This window comes from Heptranchias perlo, chromosome 38, assembly GCF_035084215.1.
Source record: "Heptranchias perlo isolate sHepPer1 chromosome 38, sHepPer1.hap1, whole genome shotgun sequence".
Taxonomy (NCBI): Eukaryota; Metazoa; Chordata; class Chondrichthyes; order Hexanchiformes; family Hexanchidae; genus Heptranchias; species Heptranchias perlo.
In genome coordinates this window covers 8,138,739-8,162,831 of record NC_090362.1, presented here as the reverse complement: position 1 = coordinate 8,162,831, position 24,093 = coordinate 8,138,739, and the positions used below count along the sequence as shown (strand labels likewise).

At 44.8% G+C, this 24,093-nt stretch overlaps 1 protein-coding gene across 2 annotated transcripts; it reads right to left on the bottom strand.

The window, feature by feature from the left end:
- Nucleotides 1–521: 521 nt before the first annotated feature.
- LOC137304705 (sperm axonemal maintenance protein CFAP97D1-like) lies at nt 522–17,058 on the bottom strand. Of its 2 annotated transcripts, none has more exons than XM_067973376.1 (6): nt 16,728–17,058; nt 13,000–13,080; nt 11,017–11,135; nt 9,405–9,603; nt 5,580–5,690; nt 522–2,746 (listed from the first exon to the last, which is right to left on the bottom strand). In XM_067973376.1, exons 1-6 carry the CDS (start codon nt 16,818–16,820, stop codon nt 2,687–2,689), a joined length of 663 nt encoding a protein of 220 aa, XP_067829477.1. In that variant the 5' UTR covers nt 16,821–17,058; the 3' UTR covers nt 522–2,686. The 2 variants fall into 2 exon arrangements, with proteins under 2 accessions (XP_067829477.1, XP_067829478.1); XM_067973377.1 differs by having other exon boundaries at nt 524–2,746; nt 9,405–9,588.
- Between the last annotated feature and the right edge of the window lie 7,035 nt (nt 17,059–24,093).

The following is a 24,093-nucleotide window of genomic DNA, read 5'->3' as shown; positions in this document are numbered from 1 at the left end:
CATCGTCGGGGCAGAGTACAGGAATGATCTCTGCATCTGTCTTGGAGAGATTAGGGACTTAGACTTTCCAGTATGAATCCATATCTAATAGATATTCGGTGTTGTGTTTCTATATTCTATATAAGGTAGATAAACTATTTCCTCTGGTGAGGGAGTCCAGAACAAGGGGGCATAACCTTAAAATTAGAGCTAGGCCGTTCAGGGGTGATGTCAGGAGGCACTTCTTCACACAAAGGGTAGTGGAAATCTGTTGAGGCTGGGGGTCAATTGAACCGAGATTGATAGATTTTTATTAGGCATGAGTATTAAGGGTTACAGAACCAAGGCGGGTAGATGGGAGTTAGGATACAGATCAGCCATGATCTTATTTTGATGTTGGAACAGGCTTGAGGGGCTGAATGGCCTCCTCCTGTTCCTACATTCCTAATACTCATGACTTTCTTCCTCTGCGTTCTTGCTCCCTATTTCTATTAGGTACAGGGGTCAATCAAGAATGATTAAAAACAACTTTTATTTGCCACTTCATCGAGTAGATCACACGACAAAACTGAACATACTGATGGAAAAAACACATTTTCTCAGCAAACTGGATGCCACAGATATTTTGCCTGTACCTGATCCCATTCTGGGTCCTGCTCCATCACCTACCACTTCTGGCCTACATTGGCTCCTGGTCCCTCAACACCTCAATCTTAAAATTCGGATTATCATATAAACCCAACTGATTCACTCATGTCCTTTAGGGAAGGAAACCTACCGTCCTTACCCAGTCCGGCCTACACATGATTCCACTCCCACACCCAACGAACTTGACTCTTAACTGCCCTCTGAAGTGGCCTAGCAAGCCACTCAGTTGTATCAAACCTTAGGGCAACCAGGGATGGGACAATGAATGCCAGCCTTGCCAGCGATGCCCACATCCCAAGAATGATTTTTTAAAAAATATCCCAGCATGAGTCAACATCTTCTGGTAAACAAATTGGTTCGAAAAAAATAATAGCTGAGAATTCTAATATCTCCGATAAATAATTAGAAGCTTCCTGATTATAACAGAGGATGATGTAGAATTTGTCAAGTTTCAGAAATCTTGTTCCGATCATTGAGTAATTGGAGCCAGACTCCAAAACCCTGCTGCCTCAATCCATTCCACCAACAAATCAAAGCTTTCGAATTTTATTAAGTGATTTCTGCACTGAAATAGCTGAGTTTTACAAAGATTCAAGATGTAGCACAGGAAACATAAGATTGCAGCACAAGATTGTATATTTAAGCACACGACAAGGAATTATTTGGGGTTTTTGTAAGTAAATATGAGTTTCAAGTTTGAAATATGGAGCTTGTTACAGTTTGGGTTTCTCCCAGTATTTCTGCTCACTGCAAAAAGATTTTCTTAACCAGACTGAATGTTGTATGGTCTGAAACCTGCATCTTTATTCATGCCATGAATGGGATAGCATGCTCAGAATTAAGATTCACCTCTTAATAATGGTGTGTGGAACAGGCTCGAGGGGCTGAATGGCCTACTCCTGTTCCTATGTATTGGCCACTGGTGATCATGTGGGGTACCCACCATATTCTCCTAGTTCCATCAGAAGGTGGAAAATACCAGGCTATTATACCAATGAGTGCAGGAGAAACTAAGAGTTATGTTTCAGATGATAACACATAGCACCAATAAGACACAGCAAGATATTGACAGTACAATCCTGAAACACAACAAGGGTAGAGTCAGTCAATAGGGGATTAAATATATCTTCAGAGGAAAGGTGCCATGTCTAAAACGTCATAATTGGCCTTTGTTTCCTACATTACAACAGTGACTACACTTCAAAAGTACCTCATTGGCTGTAAAGCACTTTGGGACATCCTGAGGCAGTGAAACACACTGTAGAAATACAAGTCTTTCTTTTCTCTTTACAGGTGCTGAATGACATGCTGTATGTTTCCCAGCATCTTCTGCTTTCAGTTTGGGAGAGAAATATCCTTTTCCATAGTATTTTTTTTGCACTGTAACCACCAGGACTTTTGGATGAAAGTCTTTTGTAGAAATTCATGATGCAAAATTGTGGATGGATGCTGTGAATTTCCATGGATTTTGGATCTCGAGCCAGAACTAAAGACATGAGAGCATGCTTTTGTATTTAAACCATCCAGTTGGCTGTACACATTGGGGTTTGCCTTCCTTTTAATCCATTGTGTCCACTTGGCTCAGTTGGCAGCACTCCTTCCCTGAGTCAGTACACATAATCTCAACTGACACTTCAGCTCAGTACTGAGGGAATATGACAGGTCAAAAGTGCCATCCTTTGGATGAGCCATTAAACCATGGCCAAATCTGCCTGTTCCAGTGGCTCAGGTGGACATTAAAGACGTCATGTTGGGAAAAGCAGTTTTCTTTTTTAATAGCAAAAGCTGGAAATACTCAACAGGTCAGGCAGCATCCATGCAGAAACTGGTCAGTCAGTCGTAGTTTCAGATCTAGGACCCTTCCTCAGGATTGGGGAAGGGTCTTAGACCTGAAAGTTAGATTGACTCGACTTCTGTTTCTCCGCAGTTGCTGCCTGACCTGCTGAGTACTTCCGTTTTTTTTTTCCAGTTTTGTTTTCGGATTTCCAGAACCTGCAGTGTTTTGCTCCTTGTTCATATTTTTTGTTAACAAGTTCGACGGAAAATCCCAGTGAGCTGTTTAGAAACTGATGGAATCTGCAGAGGTGGCAAGGCCTTGAATTCCATTGAATGTTCTCTTCTAGTTATAAAATTAAAACAACTTGCATTTATATAGCGCCTTTAACATAGTGAAAACGTCACAGGAGTGTAACCAGACAAAAAAAAATTGACACCGAGCCAAAGAAAGAGACATTAGGACAGGTGACCAAAAGCTTGGTCAAAGAGGGAGGTTTTAAGGAGCCCCTTAAAGGAGGAGAGGTGGAGAGGCAGAGACGTTTAAGGAGGGAATTCCAGAGCTTAGGGCCTACACAGGATAAAAGTCAAGAGGCCAGAGTTGGAGGAACGCAGGGATCTCGGAGAGTTGTAGGGCTGGAGGTGGTTACAGGAATAGGGAGGGGCGAGGCCGTGGAGGGATTTGAACACAAGGATGAGAATTTTAAATTTGAGGAGTTGGTGGACTGGGAGCCAATGTAGGTCAGCGAGCACAGGGCTGATGGGTGAACAGACTTGGTGCGAGTTTGGATACGGGCAGCAGGCCGCAAAGGGCTTACAAGCATTTCAAGTTGTGCCTGTTTTTGATTGAAACAATAACTGGAAGAACAGCTCTACAAGTGTCCGCCTCATCCGAGGAGGCACCACTAATATAACACTCTGAACGTGAAATCCAATCAAAAGTAAAGACGCTTAAATGAAAACCAAATCATAATATTGTCATCACTGTCGATCAAACGGTGTATGTCCCACGGTGCCCACGGTTCGTGCGAGGCCTCTCATGTTCCCTCTCCAGGGCCACCTGGGCACGGACAAGACTGTGGAAGAGAGGCAGGCAGCCAGACCGAAGCATTTCAGGTTGTGTGCAGGGAGGGAATTGATAACATTCGACCATTTTTGGCCCTACAATCCTTTAGGAAATGTGAAAGCAGTCCAATGGGATGGTGCCACTGTTGCAAGATGTTGAGAGGTTAAAACAAGGGACATCATGAACCTTGTTGCAATTCTCCAGTCCTCTGGGTGGTGCCAGAGGATTGGAGAATTGCAAATGTTACACCCTTGTTCAAAAAAGGGTGTAAGGATAAACCCAGCAACTACAGGCCAGTCAGTTTAATCTCAGTAGTGGAGAAGCTTTTAGAAACGATAATCCGGGACAAAATTAATAGTCGCTTGGACAAGTGTGGATTAATAAAGGAAAGCCAGCACGGATTTATTAAAGGCAAATCGTGTTTAACTAACTTGATTGAGTTTTTTGATGAGGTAACAGAGAAGGTTGTTGAAGGCAATGTGATTACTGTTGTGTATATGGACTTTCAAAAGGCATTTGATAAAGTGCCACATAATAGGCTTGTCAGCAAAACTGAAGCCCATGGAATAAAAGGGGCAGTGGCAGCATGGATATGAAATTGGATAAGTGACAGGAAACAGAGAGTAGTGGTGAACGGTTGTTTTTCGGACTGGAGGGAGGTATACAGTGGTGTTCCCCAGGGGTCGGTACTAGGACCACTACTTTTTTTATATATATTAATGACTTGGACTTGGGTGTACAGGGCACAATTTCCAAATTTGTAGATGACACAAAACTTGGAAGTGTAGTGAACAGTCAGGAGGATAGTAATAGACTTCAAGAGGACATAGGCAGGCTGGTGGAATGGGCGGACAGATGACAAATTAAATTTAACACAGAAAAGTGCGAAGTGATACATTTCAGTAGGAAGAATGAGGAGAGGCAATATAAACTAAAGAGTACAATTCTAAAGGGGGTGCAGGAACAGAGAGACCTGGGGGTATATGTGCACAAATCTTTGAAGGAGGCAGGGCAGGTTGAGAAAGCGATTAAAAAAGCATACGGGATCCTGGGCTTTATAAATAGAGGCATAAGCAAGGAAGTTATGATGAACCTTTATAAAACACTGGTTCGGCCACAGCTGGAATATTGTGTCCAATTCTGGGCACCGCACTTTAGGAAGGGTGTGAAGGCCTTGGAGAGGGTACAGAAAAGATTTACTAGAATGGTTCCAGGGATGAGGGACTTCAGTTACATGGATAGACTGGAGAAGCTGGGGTTGTTCTCCTCTGAACAGAGAAGGTTAAGAGGAGATTTGATAGAAGTGTTCAAAATCATGAAGGGTTTAGGTAAAGTAAATAAAGAGAAACTGATCACATTGGTGGAAAGTTTGAGAACCAGAGGACACAGATTTAAGCTGATTGGCAAAAGAACCAAAGGCGACATGAGGGAGAACTTATTTACACAGCGAGTCGTTACGATCTGGAAAGTGATGCCTGAAAGGGTGGTGGAAGCAGATTCAATCGTGGCTTTCAAAAAGGAATTGGATAAATACTTGAGGGGAAAAAAATTGCAGGGCTATGGGGAAAGAGCGGGGGAATGGGACTAACTGGATTGCTCTTACAGGGAGCAGGTGTGGGCTCGATGGGACGAATGGCCTCCTTCTGTGCTGTAACCATTCTATGATTCCATGATTCTAACCCACAGTGTGCTCATCCATCCACTGTTGGATATAGATTGGCATAGATCAATGTGGGGCAGCCTCTGAGACCCCCTTCTACCCAACGCAGGAGGAAATGCAGGGAGGGAAATAACAAAAATGTCTGAAAGATTTAACTAAGAATGCGCCACAAGTTATTTGTGTGGTGCGAACGGGATAGATTTGGGCGAATAGCAGAAGTGAGATATTTGGATGGAGAAGGGCCTGGAGTTGCTCCTTCACTGGTCACCCTGATGTTTGTTAAAATTGGATAGCCATGTGTTGAAGAGTAGAATACTAGAGCCCCGTCTTTACTTGCTTCCAAGCCTTTATTCACACATTCCTTACACGCACCCCACACCCTAGCTAAGCTCTCCTATAATAATTGAAACCCACCACCTGACTGCAATTAACACTAATTGATATAAATCATACAATTAACATTGTTGACTTCTCTCCTCGCTGCTGCAACTCCCTCTGTTCTTGGACATCATCAGAGGTTTCACCACTCATCCAACCTCTGATGCGAACTTTCTTCTTACTTTTCTGTGGAAAATAGCAAAGATTTCTCTTTATAATGCAAATTCATACCATTTATTTTTGTAATTACATTGTATGCCAGGTGGGTTAGGCAGTTCACTACTGGAGTAATTACGTAATTTAACATGTGGAAATATCCGTGTTATATAATGATCGCATTACTTATCTAAATAAAATGATTGTAAAAGTAAAATTATTGTAAATTATATGTTAAATATATGAAATACACCTTTTCGAAAGTTTGCTACGAAATGCTACATGTCGGCCTAGCTCTGTTTGTAGCACCCTTATCTCTTGAGTCATAAAGGTCATGGGTTCAAGTCCACTTGAGCACATAAATCTAGGCTGATGCTGCAGAGTCAGAGGTGCCTCTTTCGGATGAGATGTTAAACCCACCTGTCTGTTCATACGAGATCCAATGGCTCTATTCCCCAGCCTCAACCAGCACCACAAAACGGATTTACTGCTCATTGCCCAGTTCTACTCTTATCTCTCACATGTTTTAATTCACTGCCAATGTACTTCCACTAATTCCTACATTGAAGAAGTTCTGCTCTTCTCTCCCACAGCTGTAACCATTTACACCTCCTCTGGACCCATCTTTTGTTTCGTTACTTGTCTCATTACCACCCCCTTTTGCCTTGCACCATCATTATTTTGGTCATTTAATCACTTATACTGCAAATTCATACCAATTATTATTGTAATCTGCCCTCCACCCTAGAGACCACATCAGTGACCTTTAAAGCCTCTTTGTTCCTTGCCTGCCTCCCTTTGCCCTGGCTCTGCAATTCCTTAAAAGCTGTTCATCTCTAACATCTTCCAACTCTGATGAAAGGTCATCATACTAAAATGTTAACTCTGTTTCTCTCTCCGCAGATGCTGCCCGACCTGCTGAGTGTTTTCCAGCATTTTCTGTTTTTAATTACTGCTCACTTACTGTGTGTGGGCCCTTCCAGAATGGAGAGGTTATAACTATCAGGAAAGATTGAACAGGCTGGGGCTCTTTTCTCTAGAAAAGGGAAGGCTGAGGGGTGACCTAATAGAGGTCTTTAAAATTATGAAGGGGTTTAATAGGATAAATGTAGAGAAGGTGTTTCCACTTGCAGGGGAGTCCAAAACTAGGGGCCATAAATATAAGACAGTCACTAATAAATCCAGTATGGAATTCAGGAGAAATTTCTTTACCCCGAGAGTGGTCAGAATGTGAAACATGGGGTGGTTGAAGCAAATAACATAAATGCATTTAAGGGGAAGCTGGATAGGTACATGAGGGAGAAAGGAATAGAAGGATGTGCTGATAGGGTGAGAGGAAGTACAAACATACAAAATTGACGGGCAGGAAAAGACCAGCTGGTCCATCAAGCCTGCCCTACACCATGACGGCCGCTGCATCATGGCTAAACACTTCTTCCCTCCCCCCACCTCACACCCACCTCTGCAGCCATGTAATCTCCTGGGAGAGGCAAAAAAAAGAGGAAAAACCCAGAACCAATAAGGGGAAAAAATACTCTGTAAATTTTCTGACCCCCCCCCCCCCCCTGCCTTAGGCCATCAAAACCAGTCCAGGAGATCACCAGTAGGGTGGGAGAAGGTTTGTGTGGAGCATAAACACCAGCATAGACTAGTTGGGCCGAATGGCCTGTTTCTGTGTTGTAAATTCTATGTAAAATTGGATAAGAACATAAGAACATAAGAAATTGGAGCAGGAGTAGGCCAATCGGCCCCTCGAGCCTGCTCCGCCATTCAATAAGATCATGGCTGATCTGATCCCAACCACAAATCTAAAGAACACAAGAAGTAGGAGCAGGACCCGGCCACTCAGCCCCTGGGCCCTCTCCGCCACCCACAGGGCATTGACCGATCCGAACTCAGCTTCATGTCCAATTTCCTGCCCGCTCCCCGTAACCCCTAATTTCCTTTACTTCTAGAAAACTGTCTATTTCTGTTTTAAATTTATTTAATGATGTAGCTTCCACAGCTTCCTGGGGCAGCAAATTCCACAGACCCACCACCCTCTGAGTGAAGAAGTTTCTCCTCATCTCAGTTTTGAAAGAGCAGCCCCTTATTCTAAGATTATGTCACGTTTGTTTGCCTAACAAGTGACTGGGCTTTAAATGTAATCCATGAGTGGCCCCTGCGGCCACCTGATAAGGAGCTGTTGTCAATGCAAGTTCTCTCCGGAGAAAGTTCACCACATGCTGTATACAGATACACATTAACAGGCTATTTAATGGGCGGTGTCATTCCATCAAGATTATCTCAGGCACAACACCCCGCAGCCTTGTGGATCCTCAGCTCCGTGGCCCGTCCTCCAGCATCAGAGCCCCGCACCAGGCACAACTCTTCAAACTTTCCCTGCACCGCCTCTGGCTGACTGGACGCTTGTGCGCGTGCGCCAGGGGGAACCTTTTCCCGCAAGGCAGAGCGGCCCGTGCAGCCGCCGGGGCTTGTTCTCTGTCGCTACGCACTGTGGGAAATACGGCTGCCATTAACAGGAGAGCTCACGCCTCCGGCGGAAGGAAGGGTGGCTCCAGCTGAAGGAGGGGGAGAGAGGGGTAGGGGTAAACGTGAAGATGATGAAAGGAGAGACTAAGGATGGGCATAATTTGAATTGTTCCCATTTACGTAGCGCACAAGTGGAGGCAATTTCTGTGCGCATAAAACTCCGCAATGTCTCATTGTAATTATCACTGATACAAAGTAGAAGCCATTAAATGAGAATTGTTTTCTTTTCTTGATCATTCCCATTGAGTGTTGACGTTGTTAAAGGCATGTACACTGATCCTGACCAGGCCTCAAGTCATTATCTATCTCGAAAACAAGCTTTCCAGTTCCTAGAGCATATAATAGAATTACATACATAGAATCTACAGCACAGAAATAGGCCACACGAGCCTCCCCCACTCTAATGTTCCCTTCCCACCCTGCCCCCGTATCCCTCTATTTCATTCTCCCCCATGAATGCATCAAGCCTCGCCTAAAATGCATCAATGATGTCGGCTTCAACCACTCCAGTTGGATGTGCAGAGCTTCAGTAGCAACTTCTTGCCTTTCTGTAGCCTGGTCAGGTAGGCAGTGAACCATGAATATATGTACACAGGTTCACATCGAGCTAACACTTTCCAGTAACTGTTGTTAAAGCCTCAGACTCTCCACATCAGCTACTTGATGAACATCTGAATTCAGTGTGTTTGAGGGCCATTTTGCAAGATGCCAACCATCTTGAGTTTCCAGATGCCCATGTCCAATGCTGCATGCCCAACTTGTTCATCATCAACTACTTAATCTAGGTCCTCATCTTAGGGGCTTTGGCAAAAAGGCATGTCAACATGACTATAACTCCCCCTCCAGGATAATGAGCGACAAGAGTCTCATTCTCTCGTTCCTCTCTGGACATGTTAAGGGATCTCAGTCTTTTTCTCTCTCTTCTCTCTGTACCTTCTGTGGGATCTTAGATCACTCTCTCTCCTCTCATAGGAAATCAGAGTCTCAGTTACATAGAATTTACAGCACAGAAACAGGCCAACTGGACTATGCCTGTGTTTATGCTCCACAAGAATCTCCTCCCACCCTACTTTATCAAATCCTACCAACATATCCTTCTATTTGTTTCACCCTCATGTATTTATCTAGCTTCCCCTTAAATGCATCTATGCTATTCGCCTCAACTACTCCATGTGGTAGCAAGTACAGCATTCTCACTGGTATCTTTCTTACCTGCACTGTTTTTAACCCACGTGGATAACGTGCAATATCTTTTTGCACTCTCTCAGCTTTCTCCCAATCCTCTTTCAGTCTGCTGCGGTTGTACTCTGATTCACAATGCATGATGCGCTGAAGAATGGCTTGGTTCTCCCGTGATATCTGCATGAGCTCCCTCTGTCGCTTCTCTGCATTCAGACTGCGTGGAAGGATACTAGAAAATATCAGTTAAGGGATGACATCAAAACAGTAAAAGGAAGAAAATAATTAAATCAGAAGGGAGCAACACACAGGATGCACACTGCAGCAACTCGCTAAGGCTTGCTCGACAGCACCTCCCAAACCTGTGACCTCTCCCACCCAGAGGGACAAGGGCAGCAGGCATATGGGAACACCATCACCTCCAAGTTCCCCTCCAAGCCACACACCATCCCGACTTGGACATATATCGGCCGTTCCTTTGTTGTTGCTGGGTTAAAACACTGGAACTCCCTATCTAACAGCACTGTGGGAGCCCCTTCGCCACATGGACTGCAGCGGTTCAAGAAGAAGGTCCTTCTCAAGGGGCAACTAGAAATAGGCAATAAATGCTGGCCTTGTCAGCGACACCCACATCTCAAGAATGAATTAAGAGAAAACAAGAAAAAGAATTTCTGGCCATCCAGCAGGTCTTGTCATTTAGATCCTTTCTGAGGGCCCACATAGACCTTTGTCTCTCAGTTGCCTTGTCATCTTGCCATCAGGAGTCTGTCTAAGTATCTTCTGATGCACACTCTATCATATGAACTGTTTTAATCAGTAAAATCTGACAGGAATCTGTTCACAGAATCATAGAATCGTACAGCACTGAAGGAGGCCATTTGGCCCATCATGCCTGTGCCAGCTCTCTGAAAGAGCGACCAATTAGACCCACTCCCTTGCTCTTTCTCCAAAGCCTTGCAAAGTTTTCCTTTTTAAGCAGAGATCTAATTTCCTTTTGAAAGTTACTTTTGAAACTGCTTCCACCACCCTTTCAGGCAGTGTATTCCAGATCATTGGTATAAATGATCTTTAATGAGATAAAGTAATCCGTTGGGTATAATCTATTTATACAAAAGTCTTGCATCTAGCAAGTGTCCATCACACTTTAGATGTCACTGGCCAATATTTATCCTTCAACCAACATCACTAAAATAGATTATCTGGTCATTATTACATTGCTGTTTGCGGGACATTGCTGTGCGCAAATTGGTTGCTGCATTTTTCTTATTCATTCATGGGATGTGGGCATCGCTAGCAAAGCCAGCATTTATTGCCCATCTCTAATTGCCCTTGAGAAGTTGGTGGTGAGTCGCCTTTTTGAACCGCTGCAGTCCATGTGGTGAAGCTACTCATTACAATGTAATGTTCCTACATTACAACAATGACTATACTTGAAAAGTATTTTATTGGCTGTAAAGCGCTTTGGGACATCCTGAGGTTGTGAAAGGCACTGTATTATTGCAAGTCTTTCTTTCTTTTTAAGTGTAATGAGTTGGACATTAGAGGTTGTCAGTAAACACCCCTCAATGGTGGCAGAAACTTTCTGACTGCCTTAATAAGAACCCAAATATTAAGCCTTCTCTGCCTTTGCCGGTAATTTCTGTACCTTTTATATGAATAGTTGTTCCAATTCTCCACCGTCCCGTTGGATCTCATAATGGCAGCTAATTTGGAAGAAAGGATCTGATTGTCTCTTGTTATAATGGCCAAACGCTCTTCCTGTATCTGAAGAAAGGACAGTCAGTCATCAGCTACAGTCAATGCATCTGCATTCTCTGCAGACTTTTGGGCTAATTACCATTGAGTTCACCAACAAAATATAGGGGGCATAACCTTAAAATTAGAGCTAGGCTGTTCAGGAGTGATGTCAGGAAACACTTCTTCACACAAAGGGCAGTGGAAATCTGGAACTTTTTCCTCCATAAAGCTGTTGAGGCTGGGGGTCAATTGAAAATTTCAAAACTGAGATCGATAGATTTTTGTTAGGGTTACAGAACCAAGGGGGTAAATGGAGTTAGGATACAGATCAGCCATGATCTAATTGAATGGCGGAACAGGCTTGAGAGGCCGAATGGCCTTGTCATGTTCCTTCCTATGTTCCTAGTCAATCTGCAGCACTGGCTTGATGAGAATTTATCTCTGTTTTTGAAGTTGTTTCCTCCCCTTCTCTAGTTCCCCGCGTACCGACCTCTTATGATTGAATGAAGAGGCCGGCAACCAGCTCCCAAGTGTCTGGCTTCTCTTTGCTGCCTCTATATGACAGCACAGTTAAGGGTTCAATGTGTTGGGGGCTGTGGGTGTGGACCTCGGCATCACCACTCCATGACACAGCCAGTTGGTGCTGTAGTTCATTGTCCTGTCAATATTTATGTTGAACTTTGCAGGACTCTTGAGTCTGTCAACCACAATCAAAGGAAACTGCCTAAGTTCCCAACATGGGCCACTCTGTGGGGCATCTTGAAGACTGAAACCCGCAGGTCACCTGATCGCTTATTTGGCCAATCAGTGAGTAGTTGAGCCATGCAACAACCACAACAACTTGCATTTATATAGCGCCTTTAACGTAGTAAAACGACCCAAGGCGCTTCACAGGAACGATTATCAAACAAAATTTGACACCGAGCCACATAAGGAGATATTAGGACAGATCATCAAAAGTTTGGCCAAAGAAGTAAGTTTTAAGGAGTGTCTTTTAAGAAGGAGAGAAAGGTAGAGAGGTGGAGAGGTTTAGGAAGGGAATTCCAGAGTTTAGGGCCTAGGCAGCTGAAGGTACGGCCGCCAATGGTGGAGCAAAGGAAATTGGGGATGTGCAAGAGTCTAGAATTGGAGGAGGGCAGAGATCTCAGAGGGTTGTAGGACTGGAGGAGGTTACAAAGATAGGGAGGGGCGAGGCCATAGAGGGACTTGAAAACAAGGATGAAATTTTAAAATCGAGGTGTTATAATAGATCAGGAAGATCCCAGTTTCAATCCCTGGTCTTTGCTGAGACAGTTAATCTCAGCCAGGGTGGCAAGAGAAAAACTAAAATTGACCATTGCGCCCTAGAGTTAGGGAAGGGAAAGTCAGCACAGGTCACAGAATCAGCCCTATTGGGTTACAGACCCATCTCCAACCTGCCTTCCCTAATAAGGCTCCACATTGGGACCAGAGCCTTTCAAAATGACTTCTATGGTCTATTGTGTGTGACTTTTGGAATCTCTACTGGAAATGGGATATGGTAACATGGTGGTTATGTTACTGGACTAATAATCCAGAGAATGTGAATTCAAATCCTAACCATGGCAGTTTAAGAATTTGAATTCAGTTAAAAAAATCTGGAGAAAATAAAAAAACTGTTATCGGTAAAAGTGACCATGAAACTGTCTGATTGTCACTGGTTCACTAATGCCCTTTAGGGAAGGAAACCTGTTGTCCTTACCCAGTCTGGCCTACATGTGACTCCAGTCCCACACCAAAGTGATTGACTCTGAAGTGGCCTAGCAAGTCATTCAATTGTATATGGGCAATTAGGGATGGGCAATAAATACTGGCCTTGCCAGCAGCACCCACATCCCGAGAATGATTTTTAAAAAAACGGCACACATCATACCTGTAGTGTTTTTAGCTTGACTTGAAGATGTACCGGGGTCTGAGGTCCTTTGGTATCCACAACTGCTGTGGCCTTTTGCACCTGTGGACGGATGACAAATATAATATGATGTGTCAGACATTACACATAGAAGAAAGCTTCACGTAGAGCATTGGTGCGGAGGATGTTGCTGCTGCTAACTCGTTTGAGTGCAAGATTATGGCCATCGTCTACTAGCACCAGGAACGTGAACTCTGTTCCGCAAAATCGGAGATCCACTGCTTCTCCCAATCATTTTTAGCTTGTAACGTAACGGGCAGGCTTGGCACGGCCTGGAGGAGCAGCGAGAGGCTCAGCTGAGACTAGTAGCAGCAGCGATAGACGAAACCACTGGGGTTGTCCCTTCACCTTCTGTCAGCGAATGTTTGAGCTGTCGTGACCTGAAATCACTGCCTGCAGATCCCAGTGTCAATAGGTCTTTGTTTATATGATTGTTTCTATATCTATATATTAGTACGAGGCTATCTACGCTTTTACTCATGTCTAGACGTCGTTCTCTGTCTCTGTGTGTGATTGTTTTGTCTGTCTCTTATTGAGGGTGTGTTTCTTTGTGAGTGTGTGACTGTTTCTGTGTGTATACAACTGCACTTCTCTCCATGAATGTACACTTGTGAATGTATTTTCCATGTCCGCTTGTATGTATATGTGAGTGTATTTCACTCCAAGCAGGCAAATATATGCACTTGAGTGCATGTATTTTCTTTGTAATTGCATGTATATGTGTCTCTCTCTGTAGGCATGTGGATGAGTGTATTTCTGTCTATATATATTTGTACATGTCTGTGTGAGCTGGTATTTCTCTCTCTCTGAGAGTCCCCATGTGCATCAGACTTTAATGATAATAACCAGTCCCTTATCAATTTAAATATCTATTTTATATTAAGAATCTTGCAGAGGGCACATGCTTCCATAAACTTTACTTCCCATTGTTACAAGCTTTGGTCTCACTTTTGTGTTAACATTTCCCATTGTGAATTACTATGTCAACATTGTAAATAGTTCTGAGCGGTGAACCAACAGTTCAAGGGAGTTGCTACTGCATGGTGGCAACTCCCTTGAACTTTGAGTTCAAAAAACTGCAGCGTTCTTTCCCGGGCTGTGTGAGCAGGGAAAGGAGCTCTATGTCTCCGCAATCAATCAGCTTGAAGCAAGTCACGCTGTGAGAACCAGGAAGTGAAACTCATTCACAAGCCGCGCAGACTAACAACCAGGAAGTGTCCAATAAGCTTAGTAAAGGTATTATAAAATGAGATAGAGAAAATAAAATAAAGAGAGGGTAGGATTAAAAGACTGAGATAAAAGAGACAGAAAGAAAAAGTTTTTAAAAAGTTTACATTTTTTAATTTAAATTTATTTTTAAATGTCCAAAAACTATTAAAATCAGGTGTAATGAGACTCCACATTTTTAAAAGTTAATTTTCAGTGCCAGAGAGTTTGTTTGGCAGTCATTAATACTTACCATGCTGTTAAAAGTTAGCTTCGGCCTAAAAAACTCAGTGTACCTTTTTTGTGGCGAGATTAGTTAGTTTGCAGCTGGGCAGGGGAGCAAGTTGGCGCTGGTCCATTGATTGCAGCCAGCGAGGTCCCTTTAATGCGAAGCTTTCAGATCACTGGTGAATCAGGAAGAGCAAGTTCTGGATTTCCATGCTTCACTGTGCGTGAATGCTCTCTGGAACTTACTCTTCCATTTTCGCTGAAATAATGGTGAGCCCTGTTAGCTTCACCATTATTTGAAGAGCAATTTCCAGGCCATTATTTTTGTGCCTGTATCCTTCTGCTTCCTGCCTCATGCCTCTGCACTGGAGCACCTGGTCCCTGCCTATAACCATCTGCCGACATATTCCCTTCAAAGGCTCCTCTACCAGGTCCCTTCTGTATCCGTAGGTCCACAGTCTCCAGATCCTACTTATGAGATTTCCTCCTTCCCTATTTGGCAGCCGCCATTCCCCTGGTCCACAGCCTCCACTTTGAGGTTTCCTGCTCACCTATTGGTAAGCCACCCTCTTCTGATTCAAAGGCTTGTGCCGGCCTGCTTCCAGGTCTGCTCTTCCACTTCTCCTCATCCTGGATATGTACAAAATGTAATCCCCGCCCCAATGCTATTCAGGCTCCCCACCTGTTCCTTGCTGCTTGCCCTTTGTTGCCACCATCAGTTCTTCACAACCATGTCACCATCTCTTCCTGACCCCACTCCAAAGATCTGCCCACTGCCCTTTGGCCCGGCCCACTCACTTCCCCTTGCCACCCTCCTTGCTTTCTGTCTCTGAGTCAGCCGTGGTTCAGTGGGTTGCACTCGTGTCTCTAAGCCAGCAGTTTGGAGGTTCAAGCCCCACTATAGAGACTTGAGCACATACTCCAGGCTGACACTCTGGTGCAGTACTGAGGGAGTGCTGCACTGTCAGAGGTGCCATCTTTTGGATGAGACCTCCTCTCAGGTGGACGTAAAAGATCCCGTGGCACTATTCGAAGGGCAGGGGGTTCTCCCTGGTGCCCTCGCCAATATGTATCCCTCGACCAACATCACTATATCAGATGATCTGGTCATTATCACTTTGCTGTTTGTGGGACCTTGCTGTGCGCTAATTGGCTGCCCCGTTTCCTACATTACAACAGTGACTGCACTTCAAAAGTACTTAATTTGCTGTAAAGCGCTTTGAGACGTCCTGAGGTCATGAAAGACGCTATATAAATGCAAGTCTTTCTTCTTTTTGTCTGTGGCCTGGGCTTTTCCACACACTAACTCCCACTGCTTTCATGACAACTTCCCACTCTTTCTTCCCGACACTGCTCCAAATATTAAGCATCTCCCGTTCTTCAGACCTTCCCACTGTTACTGCCCCCCACTGCAAAAAATTAGCCCCAATTCTTTCCGGTCTTCCTGCCTGCTTCCCACTTCCCTTCCTCTTTGGGTCTTCCTGCTCCCTTCACCAGCTCGCTAGGCCAATAATTTAAAGCACATATTGGGCTTTACTGAAGTGATTGCTGCCGGCATAGGGAGCCAAGTCATCGGAACAGATAGATGAGAAAGGCTATGGGGGAGCGAGGGAAGGTAGAGCAGATGATGGAAGGTTAGGGAGAGGACAAGAAGCAATTGGATAATGCAACAACAACGACGTACATTTATATGGCAGCCTTAAAACATCCCAAGGCGCTTCACAGAAGCGTTGTCAAACAAAATTTAACCGAGCCACATAAGGAGATAGAACAGATGATCAAAAGCTTGGTCAAAGAGGTAGGTTTTAAGGAGCGTCTTAAAGGTGGAGAGAGAGGTTGAGAGGCGGAGAGGTTTAGGGAGGGAATTCCAGAGCTTAGGGCCTAGGCAGCTGAAGGCACGGCCGCCAACGGTGGAGCGATGAAAATCGGGGCTGCGCAAGAGGCCAGAATTGGAGGAGCGCAGAGATCTTGGAGGGTTGTAGGGCTGGAGGAAGTGCAACAATAACTGAGGAACAAGAGACAGGATTGTGAGGGAGCGAGGGTGGGTATGATGGGTGACAGAGTGGGGGAAAAGATGATTGTGACACAACAGAGACTGACTCTGAGCAACGTCATGGGAGATGGGCTGATAAATAAATGCAACAACATTCACAGAGTTTAGAAACACACCAGTAACAAGATATAAAAAAACTTTAAGATGAAACGTATTTTTAATACTCCATTTATATTTTCTACTACGCTCGGCACCACCTGACCTTTGTCCTGTGCTTTTGGTAATCGTCCTTGTCCCACTTCTGCTGCAGATACTTATTGCTGGTTGGCACGATGGGTTGATAAGCTCGGTGCATTTTACTCTAATGTCCAGAGATGTGAATGTGATCCTGGAGTGTTGAGTTACTAAGTAGTTCAGAATAGATGTGCTGCCCAGTGAGTTGGAACACCACCACGGATGGAGCCACTTCTCCTGGGTCCTAGTGCCTCTCTGTGCCTAACTTTATTTGCAGGTGGGTGCAAATTTCCAGTGACTGCATTGCACGCGCACAACAGAATCTGGGAGTGGCATCCTGCCATTGGGAGCCAAAGGCGTGGTCAGGACAAAGAGTGCAGTTAGAATAAAGCAGATGTAGGTATCGCTGGGCCTATCAAAGGATTCCTGGGTAACCCAAACCCCCACTGAGCCTCACCCCACCTACCGCACCTCGCACCCCCCCCCCCAAACTGCTACCAGCAGATAGGGAGTGCGGGCAGAGGAAATGCCCTCCCCTCCCGAAAGACTATACCATGCCTGCTGTCAAATGACAGATCTGAGTTACACTCCAAATTCTGGTGCCTCTGCTGATTCTGCACTAGAATTTCACCCCAGAAGGGAGCGGAATCTCGGGGCTTGGATCCCGATGGTCATACTTGTCCAAACATACATCGAGGAAACACAGTGGGTTATGTCAGAAACACAAAGGGTGCATACACTGGGTTCTGCCATAAACCTTGCTCATTTAGTTGAACACTTGAATCCCAACCATGAGCTACCTCAATCGCAAGACTTGTGTCCATTTTTATCAGTCTTGATAGCTGAAACATCATGTAAAGAAATCTACCTCAGGCAAAGGGGAAAGGAGAAAGAAAAACTGACATCCTATTCACTCTAATATGTCCTGTGGTTAGTCATTAGATGAAATTAATGGCTTCCATGGAGAAGTCTGTTGTCTATTCTCCCCTTATAGAGGATGTTTGGTAACCAGAGGAAAATGGAGAGAGCAAAGTCCATTGATTGTAAAGTGACAGGGTGGAACAGAATATGGTTGCTATAATATATGTGGCACCTCGTAGTAAGGCACGAGATGCAGAGTGGGGACTGGGAAACTGGATGGAAATTACAAAGAAATACTGGACCGCCCAAGTCTTGGAACAAAGAGCTTGCTGATAAATGTAAAAGGGCTTATTGCTAACAACACATTATTTGTTTAATTTTGTTACCTACTTTCTCCTCACCAACACTCCCCTCCATCTGCTTTAAATTTTATACTCAGGAAGAGCAGGGTGTTCCACCTCACAGGCATCTCCACAAATGCTTTCTCTCCAATTCCTCTCCCGCCCACCCTGGAAGGTGCTTGAGATTATGGAAAAGGATCATAGCCCATTTTTTCCTCCTCTTACTGCCATAGCCCAACCAATGATGTCCACATCACCTGGTTGGGCCAACTGTGGAGATCAACTTAGTTCATGGTGGGGTGGTGGGGATCTGGAACTCACTGCCTGAAAGGGAGGTAGAGGCAGAAACTCTCATCGCATTTAAAAAGTACTGGGATATGCACTTGAAGTGCCGTAACCTACAAGGCTACGGACCAAGTGCTGGAAAGTGGGATTAGGCTGGGTGGCTCATTTTCGGCCGGCGCGGACACGATGGGCCGAATGGCCTCCTTCTGTACCGTAAATTTTCTATGATTCTATGATTCATGCTATGGGGCTTCAGAGATTTCAAATTAAAATTCCATATTGCTCCAGCCATTTTCCTTTCTGTCTCCATTGAACCTTCATCTTCTGTACCAATAACAACTTACATTTTTGTGGCACCTTTAACATAGTAAAATGTCCCAAAGTGCTTCACAGGAGCGATTATCAGACAAAAACTGACCCCGAGCAACATAAAGAGATATTAAGACAGGTTTAGTCAAAGAGGTTGGTTTTTAGGAGCATCTTAAAGGAGGAGAGAGAGGTAGAGAGGTTTAGGGAGGGAATTCCAGAGCTTAGGGCCTAGGCAGCTGAAGGCACGGCCTCTAATAGTGGGGCGATGGAAATTGGGAATGTACAAGAGGCCAGAATTGGAGGAACGCAGAGATCGCAGAAGGTGTAGGGCTGGAGGAGGTTACAGAGATAGGGAGGAACGAGGCCATGGAGGGATTTGAACACTAGGATGAGAATTTTAACTTTGAGGCATTGCCGGACCGGAAGCCAATGTAGGTCAGCGAGCACAGGGATGATGTTTGAACTTGACTTGTTGCGGGTAAGGATACGGGCAACAGAGTTTTGGATGAGCTGAAGTTTACGGAGGTGGAAGCTAGGAGGCCAGGAGAGCATTGGAGCGTAACAAAAGCATGGATGAAGGTTTCACGACAAAAATATAGTGAAAATGTCCCTCTGTCAGGAACGTCCTGGGTTAATCGTAAAAACTATTCAATTGTCCGTGACATTGCACATAAGGAATGAACATCAAATGTAGTCCTCAGCCGAAGGGGACGTTAGATGGTGGGAAATAATTGGGCCAGGGCTTGCAAACATATTTCAATAAGCATTTTAAAGTCCTAAGTTCTGTCCTTATTTTTAGATAATACTTTAATTTATATTATTATTTATAGTTAAATTGCAAAACTATGACAATTTGGGAAGCAGAGAAGTAGAGTTTGTTGGAACGCAGGAGTTTCTCCGCAGTACTGGCTGAGCTGGGAGACGTAAAACTGAGGCATTACAGTGCCATCACTGGTGGGAAAGTGCAATTACAGCGTGACACGTTTACATAGGGAGTTTCCATTATAAGCGTGGATATTGGAATTTATAATGGAGCAAGTTTACATAAAAGCAAGACAAAAAATGTCAATGGGAAGTAAGACTTTGTGGAAAGGCAGGTTGCACGAATGAACGAATAGATTTGACACTTCAATCAAATAATCCCTTAATCTTCTAAATTCCAGGGAATGCAACCTTAGTTTGCGTAATCTCTCCTCATAATTTAACCCTTGGACTCCAGGTATCATTCTAGTAAATCTACGTTGCACTCCCCCCAAGGCCAATATATCCTTCCTAAGGTGCAGTGCCCAGAACTGAACACAGTATACCAGGTGTGGTCTAACCAGGGCTTTGTATAGCTGTAGCATAACTTCTACCCCCTTGTTTTCTAGTCTTCTAGATATAAAGGTCAGCATTCCATTAGCTTTTTGATTATTTTCTGTACTTATCCATGACATTTTAATGATCTATGTACATGGACCCCCAAGTCTCTTGGACCTCCACTGTTTCGAGCTTTTCACCATTTAGAAAGTAGCCTGATCTATCCTTTTTAGGGCCAAAGTGGATGACCTCACACTTGCCTACATTCTCATCCTCATGTTCAAATCCCTCCATGCCCTCGCCCCTCCCTATCTCTCTAAGCTCCTCCAGCTCTGCAAATCTCTGAGAACTCTGCATTCCTCCAACTATGGCCTCTTGACCTTCCTCCACTTTCATTGTCCCACAATTGGCGGCCGTGGGTTCAGCCGTCCAGGACCTAAGCTTGTGGAATTCCCTCCACAAACCGCTTTGCCTCTCCACCTCTCTCTCTTCCTTTAAGACTCGGCTTAAAACCGACCTCTTTGACCAAGCATTTGGTCACCTGTCCTAATATCTCCTTCTTTGGCTCGGTATCAATTTTTTGTTTGATAATCGCTCCTGCGAAGCACCCTGGGACGTTTTATCACGTTAAAGGCGCTTTATAAATGCAAGTTGTTGTTTTTGTTTTATTCCAGATTTCCGGTGTTCATAGTTTTCCTTTTCAGCAGTGCTGTGCACCTAGACTCTGCAGCATTGTCTGCCTGGCAGCAGAGTCTAGACGTTGTACACAAGCGGCACTAGGACACAGAGGAGATCTTCATCTTTCACTGCTTGAGGTAAGACCGAGCCACTGGATTGGATCAATTGTCTGTTTCTATGGTACCAGTTGAACTTTTTTTTTGCAACGGTTGCAAGTCTGTTTAGAATACCACTACAGCAACCAGGGACCTCCAAGGGATTAAAAGTCAACTTGGCTTTGACCCAAGACAAGAAGAGTGTCGTTTGAATGATTGGATTCACTGGCCTCTTTTGTTCTTTATTATTTGTTGCAGGATGCGAATGACACTGGCAAGGCTGCATTTATTGCCTGTCCTTCCAGGCCCTTCGATAGTGGGTCTTCTTATTGAACAGCGAGTGTTTTGCAACTGTGTGGCCTGCTGGGCCACTTCAGAGGGCATTAAGAGTCAACTATAAAGAAAAAAACTTGCATTTATATAGCGCCTTTCACAACCTCAGTACACCCCAAAGCGCTTTACAGCCTATGAAGTACTTTTGAAGTGTAGTCACTGTTGTAGTGAAGGAAGTGCGGCAGCCAATTATTGCACAGCAAGCTCCCACAAATAGCGATGGTGATTGAGGGATACATATTGGCCAGGACACCGTGTTGAAATTATGTCCATGCTGCCCCAGGTATTGTCCTGTTTTCCAAGGTATTGCCCTATTGTCCCGGGTATTATATTTGGATTTTCAAAAGGCCTTCGATAAGGTACCGCATAGTAGACTCATGACTAAGGTCAGAGCATGTGGAGACAGGGAACAAGTAGCAGAATAACCATAAGACCATAAGAGATAGGAGCAGGAGTAGGCCATTCGGCCCCTCGAGCCTGCTCCACCATTTAATGAGATCATGGCTGATCTAATTTTTACCTCAACTCCACTTTCCCGCCCTTTCCCCATATCCTTTGACTCCCTTGCTGATCAAAAATTTGTCTAACTCAGCCTTGAATGTATTCAATGACTCGGCCTCTACAGCTTTTTGGGGTAAAGAATTTCAAAGATTCACCACCCTCTGGGAGAAGAAATTCCTCCTCATTTCCGTCTTAAACGGGCGACCCCTTATTCTGAGACAATGCCCCCATGAGGGGTAACATCCTCTCAGCATCTACCCTATCGAATCTTGTATGTTTCAATAAGATCTCCTCTCATTCTTCTAATCTCCAATGAGTATAGACTCAACCTGTTCGATCTTTCCTCATAAGGCAACCCTTCCATACCTGGAATCAACCTAGTGAACCTTCTCTGAATTGCCTCCAATGCAAGTATGTCCTTCCTTAAATAAGGGCACCAGAACTGTATGCAGTACTCCAAGAGTGGTCTCACCAGCACCCTGTACAGTTGCAGCATGACTTCCATGCTTTTATACTCCATCCCCCTAGAAATAAAGGCCAATATTCCATTTGCAAGAATGGATAGCAAGCTGGCTACAAAACAGAAAACAGAGAGTAGGGTATTTACTCAGCCTGGCAAAAGATGGGAAGTAGTGTTCCACAAGGATCGGTGCTGGGACCACTGTTATTTTACCATTTACATAAATGATTTGGACTCCGCAAATATTGAAATGTTACTTCGGATTCCCAAGTACAATTTCAAAATTTGTGGACGACACCAAATTGGGGGGTATAGTTAATGCAGAGGAGGACCGCGACAAAATACAGGAAGACATTAAGAAATAAAAAAAACAAACCAAGCGCTGGGGTTCATTTAGAATTGAAAAGCAGAGAAGTTATGTTAAACTTGTGTAGAACTTTGGTTAGACCACACTGGAGTACTGTGAACAGTTCTGGTCTCTATATTAGAAAAAGGATATAGAGGCAATGGAGAAGGTGCAAAAAAGATTTACTGGGATGATACCAGAACCGAGGGTTTACCTATCAGGAAAGATTGAGCAGGCTGGGGCTCTTTTCTATTAAAAAAAAGACTGAGGGGTGACCTGGTAGAGATCTTTAAGATTATGAAAGGGTTTGATAGGGTAGAAGTAGAGAAGATGTTTCCACTTGTGGGGGAGACCAGAGCTAGGGGCCATAAATATAAGATAATCACTAATAAATCAAATAGGGAATTAAGTAGAAACTTCTTTACCCAGAGAGTATTGAGGATGTGGAACTCACTACCACAAGGAGTAGTTGAGGCGACTAGTATAGCTGCATTTAAGGGGGAGCTGGATAAACACATGAGGGAGAAGGGAATAGAAGGATATGCTGATAGGGTTAGATGAGGTAGGAAGGGAGAAGGCGCGTGTGGAGCATAAACACCAGCTTGGATCTTTTGGGCCGAATGGCCTGATTCTGTGCTGTAAATTCTATGTATTGTCCTGCTGTCTCAGGAATTGCCCTGTTGTCCCGGGTATTGTCCTGTTGTCCCGGGTATTGTCCTGCTGTCCCAGGAATTGCCCTGTTGTCCCGGGTATTGTCCTGCTGTCCCAGGAATTGCCCTGTTGTCTCGGGTATTGTCCTGTTGTCCCGGGTATTGTCCTGCTGTCCCAGGAATTGCCCTGTTGTCCCGGGTATTGCCCTGTTGTCCCGGGTATTCCGGGTATTGTCCTGTTGTCCCGGGTATTGCCCTATTATCCCGGGTATTGTCCTGTTATCCCGGGTATTGCCCTGTTGTCCCGGGTATTGTCCTGTTATCCCGGGTATTGTCCTGTTGTCCCGGGTATTGCCCTGTTGTCCCGGGTATTGTCCTGTTATCCCGGGTATTGCCCTGTTGTCCCGGGTATTGTCCTGTTATCCCGGGTATTGCCCTGTTGTCCTGGGTATTGCCCTGTTGTCCCGGGTATTGTCCTGTATTCCGGGTATTGCCCTGTTGTCCCGGGTATTGCCCTGTTGTCCCGGGTATTGTACTGTTATCCCGGGTATTGTCCTATTATCCCGGGTATTGCCCTGTTGTCCCGGGTATTGTCCTATTATCCCGGGTATTGCCCTGTTATCCCGGGTATTGCCCGGGTATTGCCCGGTTATCCCGGGTATTGTCCTGTTGTCCTGGGTATTGCCCTATTATCCCGGGTATTGCCCTGTTATCCCGGGTATTGTCCTGTTGTCCCGGGTATTGCCCTATTATCCCGGGTATTGCCCTGTTATCCCAGGTATTGTCCTGTTGTCCCGGGTATTGCCCTATTTTCCCGGGTATTGTCCTGTTGTCCCGGGTATTGCCCTGTTATCCCGGGTATTGTCCTGTTGTCCCGGGTATTGCCCTGTTATCCCGGGTATTGTCCTGTTGTCCCGGGTATTGCCCTATTATCCCGGGTATTGCCCTGTTATCCCGGGTATTGTCCTGTTATCCCGGGTATTGCCCTATTATCCTGGGTATTTCCCTGTTATCCTGGGTATTGTCCTGTTATCCCGGGTATTGCCCTATTATCCCGGGTATTGCCCTATTATCCTGGGTATTGCCCTGTTGTCCCGGGTATTGTCCTGTTATCCCGGGTATTGCCCTGTTGTCCCGGGTATTGTCCTGTTATCCCGGGTATTGCCCTGTTGTCCCGGGTATTGTCCTGTTATCCCGGGTATTGTCCTGTTGTCCCGGGTATTGCCCTGTTGTCCC

Excerpts from the sequence above, each read along its gene's own strand:
- LOC137304705 (XM_067973376.1), bottom strand. The coding sequence starts at position 16,820 with ATGCACCGAGCTTATCAACCCATCGTGCCAACCAGCAATAAGTATCTG. Across the intron at positions 9,604-11,016 it reads AACAACTATTCATATAAAAG|TATCCTTCCACGCAGTCTGA; the intron begins GTACAGAAATTA and ends GATATTTTCTAG. Across the intron at positions 2,747-5,579 it reads AGAAGTCAACAATGTTAATT|AAGAGAACATTCAATGGAAT; the intron begins GTATGATTTATA and ends TTTTATAACTAG.